Source organism: Chrysemys picta, chromosome 2 (assembly GCF_011386835.1).
Source record: "Chrysemys picta bellii isolate R12L10 chromosome 2, ASM1138683v2, whole genome shotgun sequence".
Lineage (NCBI taxonomy): Eukaryota > Metazoa > Chordata > Testudines > Emydidae > Chrysemys > Chrysemys picta.
In genome coordinates, this window is record NC_088792.1 from 137,026,915 (window position 1) to 137,047,348 (window position 20,434).

The following is a 20,434-nucleotide window of genomic DNA, read 5'->3' on the forward strand; positions in this document are numbered from 1 at the left end:
CGATGTCCAAACAGGAAATGAGATTCAAACTGGCCAGACAGGAAAAGGAATTCAAATTTTCCCAGGGCTTTTCCTGTGTGTCTGGTCAGAGCATCCGAGCTCGGACTGCTGTCCAGAGTGTCAACAGAGTGGTGCATGTGGGATAGCTCCGGGAGCTATTAGCGTCGAATTCCATCCACACTAACCCTAATTCGGCATGGCCATGTCGAATTTAGCGCTACTCCCCTCGTCGGGGAGGAGTACAGAAATCGATTTAAAGAGACCTCTATGTCTAACTAAATAGCTTCGTTGTGTGGACAGGTGCAGGGTTAATTCGAATTAACGCTGCTAAATTCGACATAACCTCCTAGTGTAGACCAGGCCCAAGGGTTCAGAGAAAAGCTACAAGAATGATGAAAGGATTAGAGAACATGCCTTCTAGTGACAAATAAATTGAACTCCTTTAGTCTAGCATAACAGAAAGGAGGTTAAGGGAGTGACTTGATCAGTCTGTAAATATCTATGTGGGGAACAATATTTAAAAATAGGTTCTTCAGTCTAGCAGAGAGAGGTATAACACGATACAATGGCTGGAAACTGAAGCTAGAGAAATTCAGAGTGGAAATAAGGAAGGCATACATTTTTAACAATGAGAATAATTAGCCACTGGAACAATTTATCAAAGGTCCTGGTGGATTCTCTCTCACTGACACTTTTAAAATCATGATTGTATGTTTTTGTAAAAGATCTACCTGATGAATTATTTTGGGGAAGCTCTTTGGCCTGTGTTATTCAGGATGTAAGACTAGATGATCAGTGGTCCCTTTTGGCTCTGGAATCTATGAATAAGGTGGAACATATTAATTATTTATCACCTCACAGTAACTATGCAGAATAGTCCAGGACAGGATGTGAAGAATACTTTCCCTTGTTACTTTACAAGGAAAAAAGTTCATAGGTCTATGGTTACCAGAATAATAAATTAGGTCAGAACACAGGGGCTAACATCCTAATTTTATGGAAAGTTTCTTGTGGACACTCTACTTTAAAAAAAAAAAAAAAAAGATCCGGGCCTTACTTTCTTGACATACCTGCAAGAAAAAACCCAGTCTCTAACATCGTTCTGGGTCATTAATTGAGTTACTGATTAAGAGGGAAAAGTGTCATCTACTGAACTACCAATTTTTGCTACATATATAGATGTCCATTTTCTATCCTACTTTACTTTGTAGGATATTCATATTTTCAAATGTACTTTCTTTGGCCATATTACAATATTTTGTGTTTAAACATAACCACTCAAATAGGTAAGGCGCGTATGTGGGAATAAAGATAAAATGCTGCCCTGTTTAATTACTGGGAAAAGAGAGAACCTCTGAAACTCTGCAAGGCTGTGGAATATTAGAAAATACACTATAGGGAAGAACCCTGTACCATCTCTAGATTGGGTTGGATTTGAGATATTAGGTCTTAACTGTCTCTAAAGTCTGATTCTTATTGAACGAGAGATCTTTTTTTCTTACTTCACAATTGGAAGGTGTTCTTTTCACAATAGTACAGTTGTGGGCTGTCAGAGCACTGCACCAAATTCTTCCTACAAATGACAGCATCTTAATTGGAATTAATCTTGAAAATTAATTTCTTAAGGACTAAAACAATGAATATTCAACATTAATTAAAAGTAACCTCACCTCTTTATTTGATCATTGCTGCTTTTTCTTCAGCTAGTGAGACTAAACCAAATAAGTTGCTGTGTTCTTTTGAAATTATTTTGCACTTTAATGGTTGGGTAGAATCAAGATAAAACTAATAGAATTAACCTCATACTCTGATATCCGTACTACAGGTTAAAATGTAGCAAGATTTGTCATGTATTTCTCAACATTATGCTTCATAGAAGCACTCCGGCTCTGATAATGTTAAGTCACAAGTAATAGCAAACTTTGACTTAAGCATGCGAAATCAATAGAATTCAGTTAAAACAAACTTTGTTCTTAACTCACATCACTTTGACTCTTATTGACAAGTCACTAGGAAGATTAGTTTTATTGGTAGGCTACTGTTTCAGAACAGTAACTTAATGCATACAGTGGACATCGTATATGTAAGTTTTCTCTGCATTATCTGTTGTAACAGCAGTGTGTTCCCGTTCTGGGATTAGAGAGGTGGAGAGTGCTAGCTGCCATGTCTTTAATTAATCTGTTCTGTATAATTTTGTAGTTTGTGTTGTTCATTAATGAGCTTTCGAACAGAAACTTAATTCTTCATCCTTCTTGCCGGTCAGGTGAGCCAAGATGGGAAGTCGTTACTTGACAAACTTCAGCGACCTTTGACTCCTGGAAGCTCTGACTCATTAACAGCTTCTGCTAACTACTCCAAGGCAGTGCATCATGTCCTGGATGTCATCCATGAAGTACTGCACCACCAGCGACAACTGGAGAACATTTGGCAGCATCGGAAGGTCCGCCTACACCAACGGCTTCAGCTCTGTGTTTTTCAACAGGATGTCCAACAGGTTAGTTCCAGTCTCCTGATGTTAGTGTTTGTGACCAAATACACTATTAACAAAGATGAGAAAATAATTAAAAACAAGCAATTCCGGTATAAATTAGAAAATCCAAGCCCAATGTTACCAGTCATAGGCAGAGACTCAATCTAGAAGAAAATGAAAAGGTAGATGGAAATAAATTTTCTGGTATAAAGCATACTGTTGGCAAAATCCCACAGCTACAAATCTGTAGTATCTAGCAACCCTCTATTCGTTATTCATTTGTGCTGTTTTTTTATGTCATGTAGAATGTTTCAGCTTACAGTAATGACAGCATTGAATTATTGGTAGTGGTCAAGCAGTGATGCCGTGAGGAAGCATGGAAGTTGAGATGCATAGCTTACATACATCTTAGGGAATGAGTCAGGGTTTTTTTGAGAAGTAGAACACTGATGAGAACACAAGGTTTCTCTGTCTATTTTGAAAAATAGAGGCCATCTTTAACTTTCCCCTGGATAGCCATCTGTGAGAAGCAAAAGTCACTCCAGTTTAATGACTCACCTACAGGTTACCACTTACAATAATTGATCAGGATACTTGAAACTTATGTAGTGCTAAAATGCTGAAAGCACATTAGAGAGATACCCCTGTGAACATAAGTGTAATCTATCTCCCATCTTATGGATCAGGAAATTGAATTGAAGAGGTTGTGACTTAACCAAGGCCACGTTTGTAGCTGGTGGATCCTAGCTTGCAGTTGAGGACCTCCTAACGCTCAGCTGTGCTTAGACCACCAAGACAGTAGCTTGTTTTTTTTGTTCAACAATTAAACAGTGCCCTAGAATTGACTGTCAATCCAAAAGTAAATGTGCTATCAGCTGTGCCTGATTTAGACAGTACTGTGATGGATTTGCTAAGCAGGAGACTACAACTTCTATCAGCTCCTTTCTTATTCAGAATGAGGTCCATAGATCCTAGACATTGGGATTTCTGCTTCTGTGCAGCCTTGGAGGCCAGCCAGTCCTGTTAGACAGGCAAGGGAGATGTGGCTCCACCTCTGAGAAACTGCCAGATTTGGTCTGCCTCTGCCTTTCTCCTGGGAAGAGAGTCACTGGGAAGTCTGCCTGTCTCTGTATCCTGATTCAATAGTCTGTTTCCTCTAAGTACACAACACTACAAATACCTGTCCTTGGCCTTTGGTTTAGGATCAGCACTGCAAAAGCTTACAAAACGTGCATGTAGTGCTATCTGAGAGCTGCTCTGTCTACCCTCTCCTGGGTGACTTCTGTCCTGAGTCAGTCATAGATGGCAATACCCAAGTGATAAGGTTGCTGCGAAGCACGGTTTTGTGATTTGAGTCTGTTAACTCAGTCTCAGTGTGTCCCCCATCTTCTTCAAAATTCTACAATGTTCCTTACTGCAGTGGTTCTCAACCAGGGGTACTTGTATCTCTGGGAGTACACAGAGATCTTTCAGGGGGAACATCACTCATCTAGATATTTGCCTAGTTTTAATATCAGGCTACCTACACAAAAAGTACTATCAAAGTCAGTACAAACTAAAATCATTTTCTGTATGAAATTTTATAGTGCTCTATATACTAAGTACTTACATTTCAATGTATTTACATTTCATTTGATTTATTTTAGAATTATATGGTAAAAATGGGAATGTAAGCAATTTTTCAGTAATGGTGTGCTGTGATACTTTTATATTTTGTATGCCTGATTTTTGTAAGCAAGAAGTCTTTAAGTGAGGTGAAGCTTGGGGGGTGGGGGCACAAGACAAATCAGACTCCTGACAGGGGTACAGTAGTCTGGAAAGGTTGAGGGCCACTGACTTATTGCATGGAAGACAAGCTGAGAAATCTTTTCAAAATAGTCAACCTTTCAACCCATTGCTACACTCCTTTCTCTTCTGGGATCAGTGGTCTCACATGTGTATATTCTTAGTGGGCTATTGGTCACATGAGGCCACTGGAGTGTCCTCTTATCCTTCTTCCAAGTATCTCTCATCTACTCCTCAGAAAAGGTCTTTCTCCCCGGGAGGATTCTCAGGTCACTCAGATGGTGGACAAGTCCAAGCAGATTGAAGTCGGGTTTTCCAATAGGAGAATGGGTCAGGACAGTTATCACCACAGATACCCGCCTAGAGGGATGGTGTGCTTACATGGAATCAAGGACTATCCAAAGGATCTGAAACAAGAGAGCACGCACAGCATAAACTGACAAGAACTCAGGGCATTGCAATGTGGTCTCACAGCTTTGCTCCCATACTGGGACTTCCCTCGTACTGATCATGATAGACGACACCTCAGTCGTGTCATTTGTCTACAGACAAAGGGGAGCAAGGTCTACAGTGCTGCAAAAAAGAAATTCACCTTGTTGTCAACTTGGGCAGAGAACAATTTGCAGTCTACTCCCTCCCTTCACATCAAAGAGAAAATTGAATGTTATGGCCAACTAGCTCAGCAGGCAAAATTGGATCATCCAGAATAGTAACTGCATCCACAGGTGTTCAGTCTCCTGGTAAAGGATTTTGGTTTCCCAACAGTCGATGGGTTTGCCTACCACCTTCATCACAAGGTTTCAGGTTCTTCTTTTTCTGATGGGATCACAAAGCCAAGGTAGCAGATGCCGTGTGGTAAAGATGGCCAAAAGGAATTCAGGAGACAAGCAGCACTGGTAATTCCGATATACCCGTTCTGGCCAATGATGCCTTTATTCTCTGGACTCTTTGACATGATACAAAGATTTCCTATCTGCTTTCCATCCACAAGGGATATGATATTACATGGGGCCACTCATGCATCAGAATCCAGACAGTCTAGCCTAGCTACGTGGTTCTTGAACAGAGCCTCTTAAGCCGAAAAGGTTATTCAAAGAGATAGTATCCACAGTTTTAGCTTCCATAAACAAATCTTCTAATTCAGGCCATCCAATGGCCTGGCTGAGGCTCTCCCATTCGTACCCAGTCTCGTCCCTACATTTGCATCATTACCACAGTTCTTGAGTTTATTCAAGATGGACTTTGGCTAGCCCTGGCAGTACAGACGCTCCAAGATCAAGTTGCTGCTTTGTCAAGCATCCTTAAGGAATCAGGCAAGTAGTGGATTTCATCTTGCCCAGATAGCCAATGTTTTTCTTATGAGAGCAGCATCTCTTCTACATCCTCCTGAAGTGCCTAGAGTTCTCTTATGGGATGGTTCCCAGTGCTGTTACAGGTCCTCCAATTTAACCACTTGTAAAGATGTCTCATTACTTTGTAACCATTAAAGTGATCATTTTGGTAGCAATCATGTCTGTTTGCAGAGAGTCTGAGTTGGGCGCTTGGTCCTGGAACCACAGTACTGCATCTTACATAAAGCTAAAGTACTGTGAACCATCCCTGCCTTCAAACTAAAGATTAACTTCAGGCTCCATAGAGCTCATGAAATTGTTCTTGCATCCTTCTGTCCAGCTCCATCTCACCCCAAAGAGAAATTATGGCATAATTTGGATGTCTGCAGAGCTCTTCAAAATATATATTCACTGCACAGCATTTGTCAGAAAGACAGACGCTTTGTGCTTTATTATCTGACGTCAAAGGGAAAACAGGCTTCCAAATCCACCATTTCCAGGTGGCCGAGGTATTGTGTATGAGAAGCGTGCAAGTCAAAAAGCATAACTCCATCTTTCACTGTCAGAGCTCACAGCTTTTGTAGCTTCGTGGACAAAAAAATACAACGCCTTATATGAGGAAATCTGTAAAGCAGCCACTTGGTTCATACTGTCTTCATATTCGATAGGCGGGACTGTAACGGGGTACACTCACCTCTCATGAGCGTCCTCTTGGCCAAATGCATGTGCTTGCACTCTCTCTCTCTCAGATTGGCCCTGCTCTGGGATAGAGCAGGGCTCCCTCCCTCGAGACAAAATGTCTTCGACCTCCTGGGCTTCCTGGCTACAGCTCTCCAGCTGGGCCACTATAGTTCAGTTCCCACTCTGGGGTGCCTCAATGTCCTGGCCACTTTCCCTCAGTGGCTAATGGGGGGACCCAGGCCCGCCTACTACTCTGGGTCCCAGCCCCGGGACCCTGTAGGTAGCAGACATCTGCTGTGTCCCTTTAACTATATTGCACAGCTTCTCTAATTCCCTGGGCCACTTCCCCATGGCTCCGCGATGTCTTCACCCTTATCTCAGGGCCATGTAATAATGTTGTCCCAGCAACCAACTCATGGCTCCTTCTCGCGCTCCCAGGCTTCTGGCAGCGATGCCCTGTCCGGGGTTCAGTAGTTGTGTCAGCCACACCTCATCCACATTCCTACCGCACCAGCAAGGAACTGAACTCTCTCTGGCCCTGCAGCTCTTCTTATATTAGCCTGATGGGTCCTGATTGGCTGTATCCCACACAGCCACTCTAGGTAGCTTGAAGGACCCTCTTCACTGTCCTTTTTTGGGGCAGGGTGTGGCAGGGCGAGGAGGCCTCCAGCAGGGGGCCTCAGAGGGTTTGGTATATCATCTTATGCTGCCTTCATCTGAAGGGTGCTCCTCATTTTAGTATCCCAGTAACTATTAAGTAAGTGCTATTTCCTTTTGCAGCTGTACATAATTGTATATAATCCTCACCCCACATCTTTCCCCCAGAGTGAATGCTGCTATGAAAATCCCAGTGCCATGGATCTGTAGCCATCATAATGAATAGGGACATTTGTCTGTACCTGAACTGAACATTTCCTTTCTTGGAGTAATGGTCCACAGATCCACACCACCATAAATGGGCTGTTAATGGAGAAAAGATACAGGATTAGTAATTGGCACTCAAAATGTATTAGTTGAATTCCTTGCTCTGAAGGTGGATTGTTCTGTATAATCTTAATGCTTAGTATTTCTTACTGATGAAGTGGTTAATTTTCCTAGGATATGAAGGTGTCTCAATTGGTAGTCTCTTAGAGGTGAAGTCACACTAAGGGCTGGTCCACACTAACCCCCCACTTCGAAATAAGATACGCAACTTCAGCTACGTTATTCACGTAGCTGAAGTCGAACTATCTTAGTTCGAACTTACTGCGGGTCCACACGCGGCAGGCAGGCTCCCCCGTCGACTCCGCGTACTCCTCTCGCCGAGCAGGAGTACCGGCATCAACGGCGAGCACTTCCGGGATCGATCCCAGAAGATCGATTTGCTTACCGCCGGACCCAGAGGTAAGTATAGACGTACCCTTATTCTGGCTCTGACAGGTTTGTTCTGCCTCCAAGGCTGCATAGAGCAGAAAGCCCAATGTCATGCATTTGGGGACCTCATTACTCCAAGAAAGGAAACTTTTGGGTAAGGCATGGCTACATTTTCCTTTTCCCTGGGCCAGGTAAGGGTCCTGGGCCAGGAAGTGGCAGGGTTCTTTTGGGAAGCAGCAGCTGCATGGCTAGCCAGGAGCTGCAGAGAAGCCAGATGCAGAGGGGGAGTCCCTAAGGATTGTGTGCAGAGCCATGTGTGGAACAGGCTGCGGCAGCTGGACATTTACAGTTGTTTGTAGGCCTATGAGGCTCTTATCTGGGGGAGCAGCAGTGGCTGGGCAGGGAACCAGTACAGAGAGGCCCCAATGAGAGAGACACCACTAAGTGACCCTGACCTGGAAATCTGCAAGCGCCTGTTTGTTTGAATAGAGACAGGACTGGGCACCACAGTACTGAGCCTGAAGAGCCCTGATGATCAGTTGGGCTGAACTGAGAGGTCCAAACAAGAGCCTGCTATTGCTCACTTGGAACTGGAACTGTTTAAGCCTTTGTACCTAGGTACCTAATACACAGGCTTCCCTCTCCTGCTCACTCTAGTAAAGTATGATGTCACTTAGCCATGCGTCTGAGTGGTCATTGGGACCCACCAGGGCTAGCGCTTGCAAAGCCTAGCTGCTGAAATACCTACAGTGCTTGTCTCAGAGTCACGGTCCACCTGGCAGGACTAGTGGTATTTTAGGGGTTTGGTGTACTCCAGCACTGCCCAGACCCAATAAGTATAGTACCTGTAGAGGACTGAAGGTCTTAATTTGTCTGTGCAGATCTATGTGCTCATTAGCCTCAAGAGAAACAATTGTAAATGGATGTAATCAAAAGCCAGTATTCCAAGATGAAGTTGGCACTGCAGTGTGGCTGCACAGCACAGGGAATAGGCATTATGTTCTTTGGCACGGTTGGTTGCTTCAAGGCTGGAAGGAAGTGCTGTAGTAGGAATACCACACTCGGCTTTCTTGTCTTTGGGTACTGTGCTCGGGGGTGAGGGAAGGGAAGGGTCATTGAGTATTACTCTGTAGCAACTGCCAATCGTTGTCAATCTTTAGAACAAAGTACGATTCTCATTTAATGTGAAGACATTTCTTCTGACAATTTATGAGCAGTTCACTTCAATACCATACAGTTCAGAACACACAGGGCAGGTTATTTGTTTATGGTGGCACAGTTTTAGAGCAAATGGCAATGTGAAGCCAAATCTAGATCAGAAAAATTGAATCGATAAGATAAGAGATTCAGAATGAGATAAAGAAATTCACAGAAGTGTGGCTGAAGTAGACTATCTTGTTTCTGAAAAGAACTATACAGAAAGTATTGCACAGCAAAGAGACTCATTACTCATCTTTAACCCAAATTGACAAAGAAATTAGGCCATGTTTATGCTTATAGTTTCTGTTACAAAAGATATAGAGTAAGTTTTACTGAAAGTGGATTTTAGTTGGTGTAAATCTGTTCATAAATCAATAGCTAGTGATTATGGGGTTAACTTGGAGATTTGGCCACACATTCCATTGTATTATGGGTACTGAGTTGCATGTGGATTAAGATTAAAAAAATGACTTGTAAATGAAATTTTCACATACACGTGCCTTTCACAAAATACTGGATATGAGCTGTTGGGAGTAAAACAAACTATGCACCTTGCATGGGTCTGGCAATGAGTGCAAAATTCAGCTGAGGCAGCAACACAATTAAAATTGGTGCTTTATAATGGTAGAAAGGGTTTTTTTGGTTTTGTTTGGATTTTTTGCAATAGGTAGAAGACTATGATAAAGGAAATGATCGGACCAAGAATAGTAGAGAATTAAATGCAGTAGTAAAATTTAAATGCACATTTTACAACAGATGTCTACCTCTTATTTAAGAACATTAGCCTTATTTATATATTTATATTTATTTAATTTAAAGTTAATTTTAGTACTGTTATTACATGATTGAGTGTTCAGCTCTGGTGGCTACAGTTTCAAGCTCAATAGAGTTACCGTGTTTTAGATCAGGGGGTCATAGGAACACATGAAACCATAGGCAACCAACATATACAAGAACAAGGTCCACTCTCGTTTATCTGTTTTATTAAAGCTGCCAACAAAGTTATGAATGTCACAGCATATACAACTGCGCCAGTTATAACTACAGACATACTCACATTCTCCTAGATAATGTTAGAATCTGATGCTCTCTCATGTATTGATCATCAATACAGGGATGGTCCCTGCTGGAATTCTCCCATAGGAAGTTCAGTTTTCCCGCACTAGGTACCCCCTTTTTATAGTGTGATTCTGTCTATACGTACATTCTGCGCATGTACGTGAAAGTGTCAACCCTCTTTTTTCCTTATTGGTCTGTGTCACCTAGAAACATAAGTTACCCCAAATTCTATAGGCTGTGTATGTTCGTTCTCTTTATTCTCAGTAGCATTGATGCACCACCTGTATCCTGTGGTTAAGACACATGTTGGAAACAGATGTGCTTTTACAGCATTTTTATGATTTAAAATTAATCTTCCGGCTACATTTTCGCAATATTACGACTTGGTACCTCTTTCCCCATAATCTTAGGGCATCGGGTTATTCCTCAGTCATTTACTTATGTCAGCATTTTTTATCTCCAAGGCCTAAAATAGCTTAGCTAAAATCTTGCAGGCCTCAGCCTACAGGTCTTGCGTTTCAGCCTTTTTTACTAATATCTAATACATGATTCCCTCTAAATAATGATCAGTCTTACACTTCTATAATCCTAAAAATTAACTCTATTTAACATACAATGAATATAGATATAATATGACAGTTAATCCTAACATCACACAACAAATGGATAATAAACTAAAATCATTGGCTACATCTCTCCCCCTTGACAGGGTGAGTGTTCTCTCATTATCAAGTTCAGAGATCAGACAAAAGGATGAGGAATAGGGAAATGCAGGGAGGGAAAGCTTTTAGTTTATGTATGAAGAGACATCTGTGCTATTTATATTGCTTACTGATGTAAGGTGGAGATCAGAAATTGCTGCTGTTCAGCCGTACAAAGAGCTACAAGTCATCATTAAGGCTAAGATTTTGTCATGGTTATTTTTAGTAAAAGTCACGGACAGGTCACGGCCAATAAACAAAAATTCACGGAAGCCGTGAGCTGTCTGTGACTTTTGCTGCAGCAGCTCCATGGTTTCCCCTGCCACCCTTGTGGCTGGGAGGTTCCCCCTCTGCCCATGGCAGCTGGAACCTTGCAGGGGGCCCCCTGTCGCTGCTGTCGCCTGTTGCTGGAACCCTGCAAGGGGCCTGCTGGCTGCCAGCTCCAGAGTCCTGCAGCTCCTGGGGCTGAAGCAGAGAATGTCACTGAGGTCTCTGGAAGTCACAGATTCTGTGACTTCCATGACCTCCGTGATATAAATGTAGCCTTAGATGTCATACACAGCTGCAGAGAGCCATGAATGTACTTGGGTAGAAAACAGACTTGTCACAAATTAATTCATCGTAGTTAATGCATTTCTCAAAACTAAATACAGCTCAGTCTCTGTAGAACTCTCAAGATTTAGCATTCAAAATCTGGCAGCAGATTTTATTAGTTGATTTCTGTTAATGTTGTTGGCACCCACCTGTTTGTTTGAAATCACACACACCTCATCTTTCCTTCCTCCCCAAAACTAGTTCCATTAGTGGCTGATATTATGGAGAAGAAAAGAAACCAAAATCAAGGGTATGGGACTCAAATATAGGTGCATTCTAGCCCTGTCAGGCTGTTCTCTAGCAGTATGAAAAGAGCAGTAAGAAAATACTGGTGGACTGAGTTACAATGAACCCTCCCTAGGAGGCTGTGCTAGTAGAGGAACGCACTATGCACAGATCTAGTTTACAAGCTAGATGAGCATTATCAAACTGTCTTTGAATGATCTGGCTGGGGCCTGTAGTTTTGCATGCCTTCTTCTCACTCTTTGGGCCTTGGCCAAGTTGTGAATTTGCCCCAATTCCAGAAAAGGATGGCCAGCTACCATTGTAGTTGCATTACTGCAAATTCACAATGTAGATGAGGAAAGTTGCAGTTTCCACTGGTGGAGCTTGATTCCACCTGGGCAAATTCTCAACTTACATAATATGTTAAAAAATAATCAAACCTACTACTAAGTTAGTAAAGCTTTAGAAGCTGCTATACAGCTTACTCTGGCTTAGCTAAAAAATTGATCGGTTGTTTGCCTTCCCTAGAAACAGTACTTGCCTTTAAACTATATTATTTCAGCTAAAAACTCCAAATCTAATCTCTTGCACCTCCAGGTGCCAGAAATCTCTGATCAGGGCAGTAACAGACAGCATGTTCAAAGTGAAGCTCGGCACACAACTCTTCCTGTGTTGATCCACTTACCGAAAGGCATTTGGATAATGTCTGCTAGGCCTATCTTCTCTTAGCTGACTGGCAACTGAGTTCTGTTGTTCTGCCCAGCAAATTTTTCCTCTGACCCAATGCTGCCAAGTTATTTTGGCACCACTCCCATATAGTCCATGTTTACTCTTGGGGAATTCTGCACCACTGTGCAATGCAGACTTTTGCAGAAATTAACATTGTGTGCGTAGAATTTTCTTTTCCCCCCACAGAAATGGGCTGCAAAGATGTTGGCTGCCACTAGGGGCTGCTGGACCTGGGCAGAGCCCAGCTTGGCCGGGTTGGGGGGGGCGGGGGGAGGAGAGAGAGAGAGAAGAGGGAGGGAACTGGAGGGTTTCCAGCAGCTGCAGTTCTCAGCATGCCCTGAAGGAAGGAGGCAGCGATGCATAGGAAATTCCATGCAGGCCCGGGACCCAGCATCAGGCTGTTTCTCCCTCTGGATCCCTGGGCTCTGGGGGGTAGAGGGTGTGAAGGCCTGGGGGGCCACAGCTGGCCCCTGCGGGGTAGGGGGTGTGAGTGTCTGGCCTGGAGGGGGCAACAGCTGGCCTCTTAGAGGTGGAGGGTCTGAGTGTTTGGCCTATGGGGGGTGTGGTTGGGCTGTGAGCTTCCGGGTCGGAGGAGTCCCAGCAGCTGGCCTCTGGGAGGCAAGAGGTCTGAGTGTCTGAGACTGTCAGGTTTGGCCATTTGCCAGCAATACCCCCCTGCCATGTACGTTGGCCAAACCGGACAGTCTCTACGCAAAAGAATAAATGGACACAAATCAGATGTCAAGAATTATAACCAGTCAGAATTCAAAAACCAGTCAGAGAACACTCCAGTCTCCCTGGACACTCAATAACAGACCTAAAAGTGGCAATTCTTCAACAAAAAAAACCTTCAAAAACAGACTCCAATGAGAAACTGCAGAACTGGAATTAATTTGCAAACTGGACACCATCAAATTAGGCCTGAATAAAGACTGGGAGCAGATGGGTCACTACAAAAACTAAAAACTAATTTCCCCATGCTAATTTCCCCTTACTGTTACTCACACCTTCTTGTCAACTGTTTGAAATGTGCCACCCTGATTACCACTACAAAAGTGATTTTTCCTCCTGTTGATAATAGCTCACTTTAATTGAATTGTCTCATTAGAATTGACCCCCCACTTGGTAAAACAACTCCCATCTTTTCATTTACTGTGTATATGTATTTTCCACTCTATGCATCTGATAAAGTGGGTTTTAGCCCACGAAAGCTTATGCCCCAATAAATTTGTTAGTCTCTAAGGTGCCATAAGTACTTCTCATTGTTTTTATATTGTTATAGACATATTTGCTGACAGGTATTTTGAATTTGCCAAAATAATTGAAACTGACGATTATATAGTGTTATTTTGACAAATAAAATGTGCAGAATTTGGCAGGATTCAAAAACGTGCGCAGAATTTTTAAATTTTTGGTGCAGAATTCCCCCAGGAGTACCATATGAACAAAGTCCACTCTGACAGGAAGCTCGTTGATACTGCCTTATGTTGCTGAGCCCACCCTTTGCCTTCCCTTTTGTCCTTGTCCAGTGGACAGGAAAATGTATCCTTATGTGCTCAGGTAGCATTTACACTTGTACCAGACTTCTGGACAATAAGATTTCAATGTTTCCTAGCAGCAGAGTATGCTTGTCTTTCAAATTGTAATTCATAATAATGAAAATTATTTGCTCTCCAAAACCCTACTGCCGTCTTGAATTATCAACTCTTATGCTAGGTTATTTCCAATCTAGCCCTTTCAACTTTCCTAACTCAGTATGAAGGAAGTTATACATTTGTTTCATCCCTCTGGTCTCTCCTGCTTTTTCCTGTAGGGAGTGTTTACGTTCTTTTCTTGGATCAGGATGATCTGGAGATAGAATCAAATGCCCCTTTAAAAAACAGTGGAGATACTATACTTCGGGGCAACACGTTCATATGAGAGCATTTTAACTGAACAGAAAACTGAGATGTCAACACGGATAACAGAGGAAGCTTGTTGCATGATGTGGTTCATTGTTACTCTGTGGTGAAATAGTGATTAAAACTAAAATAGCTGAGATCACTAACTTAGTGGGGTTGCAAATGTTTGGCAGGAAATGTGGATAATACCCCATCTTGATATGCAAAAATAGAGAGGGATGGAAACCAGTTAAAATGAGATGAACTGAAGACATGCAATTGTGGCTCAGGGACTGTAGAAAGAAACATTCATATAAAGAACACAGTTGAATAAGCCAGCAATTATAGCGTAGCTGCCAAAATGCAAGTACTCTAATAGACTATATAAAGCCAAGATCAGTAATGGTGCTTTGGAGTACCTAAAAATGAAAACTATACCCCCCCCCCCCAAAAAAAAAGAAAGAAAGAAAGGAAAAGAAAAACCACTAAAGGTGGAGAATGACTTGGTGGGAAGTTTTTCTTAACTCAGATAGTGGTATCCAAAATGTTTAAAACACTCTTCTGCAGGCATCTACTTGAGTGTTTGTAAAACTGTGGACACTCCATTGTTTACCATAATGCTAAACCAGACCAAAGGATAACCAATAAAATTGTGTAGACTGATCAGCTAGTCTAGTTTCCCTGCACACTGGTATTTAGCTGTGAGAGAGGTTCATTTGACTGTGACCCAGTGTCACTGGTGTTCTAACTCTTATGGTTTTTGTGTCTGAAGTAGCAGTTCCGGGTGTTGTCCTTCACTGAAGGCAACACTGAACTCTTTTGCTAGAATGTGGTGGCCTGAGTAGGTGTAAACAGAATAATGTTCTGTTGTGAAGTGCAACTATCATCAGGTGAGGTTTAATCAGGACTAAAGCTGCTGCGTGCTGGCTTCCTGGTCAAGAACTTCCTGTAATTACAGAAAAGACTAGAGTTGGAGATGGTGAACAATGAAGTAAATGCCCAAGAACAGGCAAATTTTAACTGTCCAATAAGGACAAAGTAGAATAGCTGTGATGCTTGTGACCATTAGAGACATCATCAACTGAAAACATCATGTTTGAGAACTAGTTCAGCACAGTTTCAGTTTCTGCACTTGTCCCCGAGTTCCCCTTCAATCCCAAGTTTCCATTTCTAAATTGTTTCTCACCTATTGCTGTGTAAAGAATCCCCCCAAAACTGGGAAACTGGTCATGCAAGTGATACTGACCATACTCAAAGTATTCTTGAATGCACCAAGTACATTAGATAAGTAGGTTTTTCTTTAATCTTTCACAGCAATCCTAACTGATTTTACTAGCATGTAATATTAATAGGATTAAAAAAAAAAGACAATCAGTTAATCAAAAGGTACTAATAAAGGAACAGATTGTTTAAAATTAAACAAACTATTTAATTTTGGCTCATGGAAAAAACAGAGGCAAATTATCAAGACTGACGAGAGAACACTGGGAGACACTCGAAGGGGAATAAAATTTCCTTGATCTCAGGTTGTCAACCAGGTTACTTAGGGCAGAAAAATGGAGCTGGCTTTGACCAAGAAGGCTTCTATGTAATAAAATGCAGCAGGCTGCACTTCTGGGCGAATTAGTTTCTTTCCGCTGTGTTGAAAGAAAAAGACCATGAAATTGAAAGTAGTGGTGGACAAAATACCTGGCAGAAAAGAGTTATGCCAGAGAGGGTAAATTCTTGTTGCCGGACACATTTACTGAAGTTTGGTTAATAAAATATTTAATAATACTTTGGTTTGAAAATGGATGTTAATAGTTTATATGCCAGAAATAAATTAGAGTTTTTCTTGCATTTCTTCTTAAATATGTAATTGTTTTGGCTAGCGTTTTGACCTGTGTGTATGCTGGGTGTGGTTGCTCTTCCTGCTTTCTCTGACTCCTCTACAGGGACGATTGCTCAATGAATCTTTTTTAAAAGGGAGCACCACTCTTGTTAGTTTCGTATTGGATATGGAAAGTCAGACCTGAAATGATGATTACCTTCATTGTGTCACAACTTAAGTATGTGACTATTGTGGGACATGAAGGTTCCTCCTGCCTTTTCTAATTGCTATGGGAAAGGGTTTCACTGCAGTTATTAGGCTTAGTTTTTTGAAAACTCTAGACTTCTTTAAATGTGCAGACATTCTGCAAATTTAACGTTTATTCTGTGTTTTATTTGTAGCAAACAAATGACAAAATAATTTGGGGGAGGTGAGGAGGAAAAAACTGGGGAGATCTCAGCAGCACAACAAAACAATGAAAGGTCTGGAGAATGAAACCGAAAAATGGGTTGAAATGGGCATGTTCAGTCTAGAAAAGACAAATGGTCTGTGCATTCCATCACATAGCAGGATTTCAGCAATCTAGCAGCAGTAACCCATTATATTTCAAGGCAAGGGGGAGGGATAGCTCAGAGGTTTGAGCATTGGCCTGCTAAACCCAGGGTTGTGAGTTCAATCCTTGAGGGGGCCACTTAGGGATCTGGGGCAAAATCAGTACTTGGTCCTGCTAGTGAAGGCAGGGGGCTGGACTCGACGACCTTTCAAGGTCCCTTCCAGTTCAAGGAGATAGGATATCTCCATTAATTTGAAGGGAGGGATAACTCAGTAGTTTGAGCATTGGCCTGCTAAACCCAGGGTTGTGAGTTCAATCCTTGAGGAGGCCATTTAGAGATTTGGGGCAAAAATCTAACTGTGGATTGGTCCTGCTGTGAGCAGGGGGTTGGACTAATGACCTCCTGAGGTCCCTTCCAACCCTGATATTCTATGATTATTGCATAGTATTTATTATTACCAATTATTAAAAAGTAGGCTCTCTCCCAGAGGTGGTTCTGAGATAATCAAATTAATCCTGCTACAGTTAGTTTGGAAGGACTAAATGAACTAGTGGTCTACCTTTGTGACCCAAATGGTTATGTGATTGAAAAGTGAATCACAGCCCAATCATGAAGCTTTGCTTATTTTTCACAGTAACGGACCTTTATTTTGATTAGAGATGTGATGCGTATTGCTATCTTAAAGTAGCCTAGGCCCTGCTAAGAAGGGGAAATAGGAGAAAATAGTAGCTTGTTAGCTGAAGGAACTGCTTGTTAACCAAGATTTCTGCACAGCCTGTAACAAATGTCGCTGCAGTCCAAATTAAGAAGAGTGCACTCAGTCTGATAACATTCGTCTATGTGAGGTGTAAGAGAAATTTGAAGTTTTAATTCATTTGTTTATTTGTGGCTTCAAGTGAGTGTCCCTGTGGCCTAAGACTAGGTTTCATCTAAATACAGTAGTGATAATAAGAGCCAACTGGTTCTGAATGAATTTGGTAGATGAATGGATTACTTTTTTGTCATCAACTTATCTTTGGAAACTTGGAAGGTGCACTATCAAATAGTTTGACCACCCAAGTTCACTTATTTGACAAGAAATACAATCTGACTTCATGGTGAGGGTTGTCCCCAAGAATCTGAATTTGTTTAAATCCACTAGAAAATGCATGAGGGTGAGGGACATCAGCTTATTCCAGTTAAAGGAAGAAGGATCCGATTTTGCAAGGTGCTGAGAGTGCCTTTTACAAGCGGGGGTGGGAACTGAGCCCTGGTCTACGCTACGAGTTTAGGTCGAATTTAGCAGCGTTAGATCGATTTTAACCCGTCCACACGATGAAGCCATTTTTTTCGTCTTAAAGGGCTCTTAAAATCTATTTCTGTACTCCTGCCCGACGAGGGGATTAGCGCTGAAATCGACCCTGCTGGGTTGAATTTGGGGTAGTGTGGACGCAATTCGACGGTATTGGCTTCCAGGAGCTATCCCAGAGTGCTCCATTTTGACCGCTCTGGACAGCACTCTCAACTCAGATGCACTGGCCGGGTAGACAAGAAAAGCCCCGCAAACCTTTGAATTTCATTTCTTGTTTGGCCACCGTGGCAAGCTGATCAGCACAGGTGACCATGGAGTCCCAGAATCACAAAAGAGCTCCAGCATGGACCAAACGGGAGGTTCTGCATCTGATCGCTGTATGGGGAGATGAATTCGTGCTATCCAAACTCTGTTCCAAAAGACGAAATGCCAGAATATTTGAAAAAAAACTCCAAGGGCATGAAGGACAGAGGTTATAACAGGGACTCACAGCAGTGCCGTGTAAAGCCTACCAGAGAGGCAAACAGCTGCTCCAGGTCAGAGCCCCAGACATGCTGCTTCTATGATGAGCTGCATGCTATTCTAGGGGGTGCCCCTACAACTACCCCAACCCTGTGCTTCCCTCCTTCCCTACCCCTCCCTGGCTACCTTGGCAGTTATCCGCCCATTTGTGTGACGAATTAATAAAGAATGCATGAATTTGAAACAACAATGACTTTATTGCCTCTGCAAGCAGTGATAAAAAGGGGGAGGGGAGGGCAGAGCGTTTGGCTTACAGGGAAGTAGAGTGAATCAAGGGAGCGGGTTTTCATCAAGGAGAAATAAACAGAACTTTCACACCGTAGCCTGGCCAGTCATGAAACTGGTTTTCAAAGCTGCTCTGATGCACAGCGCACCCTGCTGTGCTCTTTTAACCGCCCTGGTGTCTGGCTGCGTGTAATCAGCGGCCAGGCAATTTGCCTCAACCTCCCACCCCGCCATAAACGTCTCCCCCTTACTCTCAGATATTGTGGAGCACACAGCAAGCAGTAATAACGATAGGAATATTAGTTTCGCTGAGATCTATCCGAGTCAGTAAACTGCGCCAGCGAGCTTTTAAATGTCCAAAGGCACATTCTACCACCATTATGCACTTACTCAGCCTATAGTTGAACTGCTCCTTACTACTGTCCAGGCTTCATGAGCCATGGGAGCAAGGGGTAGGTGCGACCGCGCGGTGCTGCCGACTGGGAGAGCAGCCTGAGGCAGAAGCCTCCAGCTGGCATGATATTCCAGGCAGGACTGAATCTCCATTAGACGAAACTTAAAGAAGAGAATGACCTGAAGTCATTCCCATTTTTGTCCAGGTGCCCCCAACTGACCTAACCAAGGTCGGCCAGGAGCACCCATGGGATGACGACGATGGCTAGCACTCGTATTGTACCGTCTGCCATCCACAAGGCAAGGGGATGCTGCTGTGTAGTACTGCGTCTGCCAGCAGCACCCAGGAGACATACAGTGACAGTGAGCTGAGCGGGCTCCATGCTTGCCGTGGTATGTTGTCTGCACGGGTAACCCAGGAAAAAAGGCGAGAAACTATTTTTTGCCATTGCTTTCATGGAAGGAGGGAGGCCTGACGACATGTACCCAGAACCTCCCGCGACAATGTTTTTGCCCCATCAGGCATTGGGAGCTCAACCCAGAATTCCAATGGGTGGCGGAGACTGTGGGAACTGTGGGATAGCTACCACAGTGCAACGCTCCAAAAGTCAACACTAGCCTCGGTACTGTGGACACACACCGCCGACTTAATGCGCTTAGTGGGGGGAGACACAATCGACTGTATCAAATCGATTTCTAAAAAATCGACTTCTATTAAATCGACCTAATTTTGTAGTATAGACATACTGTCAACGGAGAATGACTTCAGTTGTACGTAGATTTGAGAACACAAGTTTGGTCTGTAGGTATGCTACTATATATAATGCACTAAGCAACATAGGCTTAATATCTAGTTGTTGTAGAAGGCTTCAAGGCACTATGAATCATTGCATTCTTAATATCTTCACTTAGTGTCATCCTCCTGTGCTTGAAGGAGACTCTTTGGGGGGCCACCACACTCATGCACCTTGCTGTGTGCTTTGTGGTTCCTTGGACACACAGTGTGTCTTGCCCTCTCAACCAAAAGGCTTGTATGGATCAGCAGACCTAAGATTTTGTGAATATCTGACATAAATGCAATACGTACTCCATTTATTTATTTATTTAATTTATTTAAAGTATCTCATTTGGATATTGTTAACTTTTTTAAATTTAAAGGTTTATATTTAATTATCAAAGTTCCAGATTCCTTAAGGATCAGAGCAACAAATTGGAAAGGAATGCATACCATCTCAACATGAAAATATTGCACATGTATATCTTAAATACCATAAGGTGCACTGAATGTTAAGTATGGAAATAAAAAAAAATAGATCAGTGGTGCAGATAAGGCTGAACGGATGGATTTTTATGAATGATGTAGGAATGTCTCATAAAATAGTGGGGGAAATAGCTAGAATGATAGGGAAAACTCTCATACAGAAATCAGAGAAATGGAAATATGCTTAACAGCATTTTCTTAATGAAAGATATAAGTACTGGACTAACTTGGTCTTTTGGTAACAAAGCATAAAATGTGTGGGGAAAAAAGATAACGGGAGAGTGGTTAGTGTTGATATTAGAAGTACTAGCAAATGAGTGTTCAATAAATGTCATGCATATTTATTTACAGGATTAGAAAAATATTGTAT

The 20,434-nt window shown here is 42.4% G+C and overlaps 1 protein-coding gene across 1 annotated transcript in view; it reads left to right on the plus strand.

Annotated features, from left to right (window-relative positions):
* Positions 1-20,434, plus strand: part of TRIO (trio Rho guanine nucleotide exchange factor) — a 431,915-nt gene that overhangs the window by 187,359 nt on the left and 224,122 nt on the right. The window contains 1 exon segment of the mRNA XM_008164380.4: positions 2,264-2,494. Within this exon segment, the coding sequence (XP_008162602.2) occupies positions 2,264-2,494 (231 nt within the window).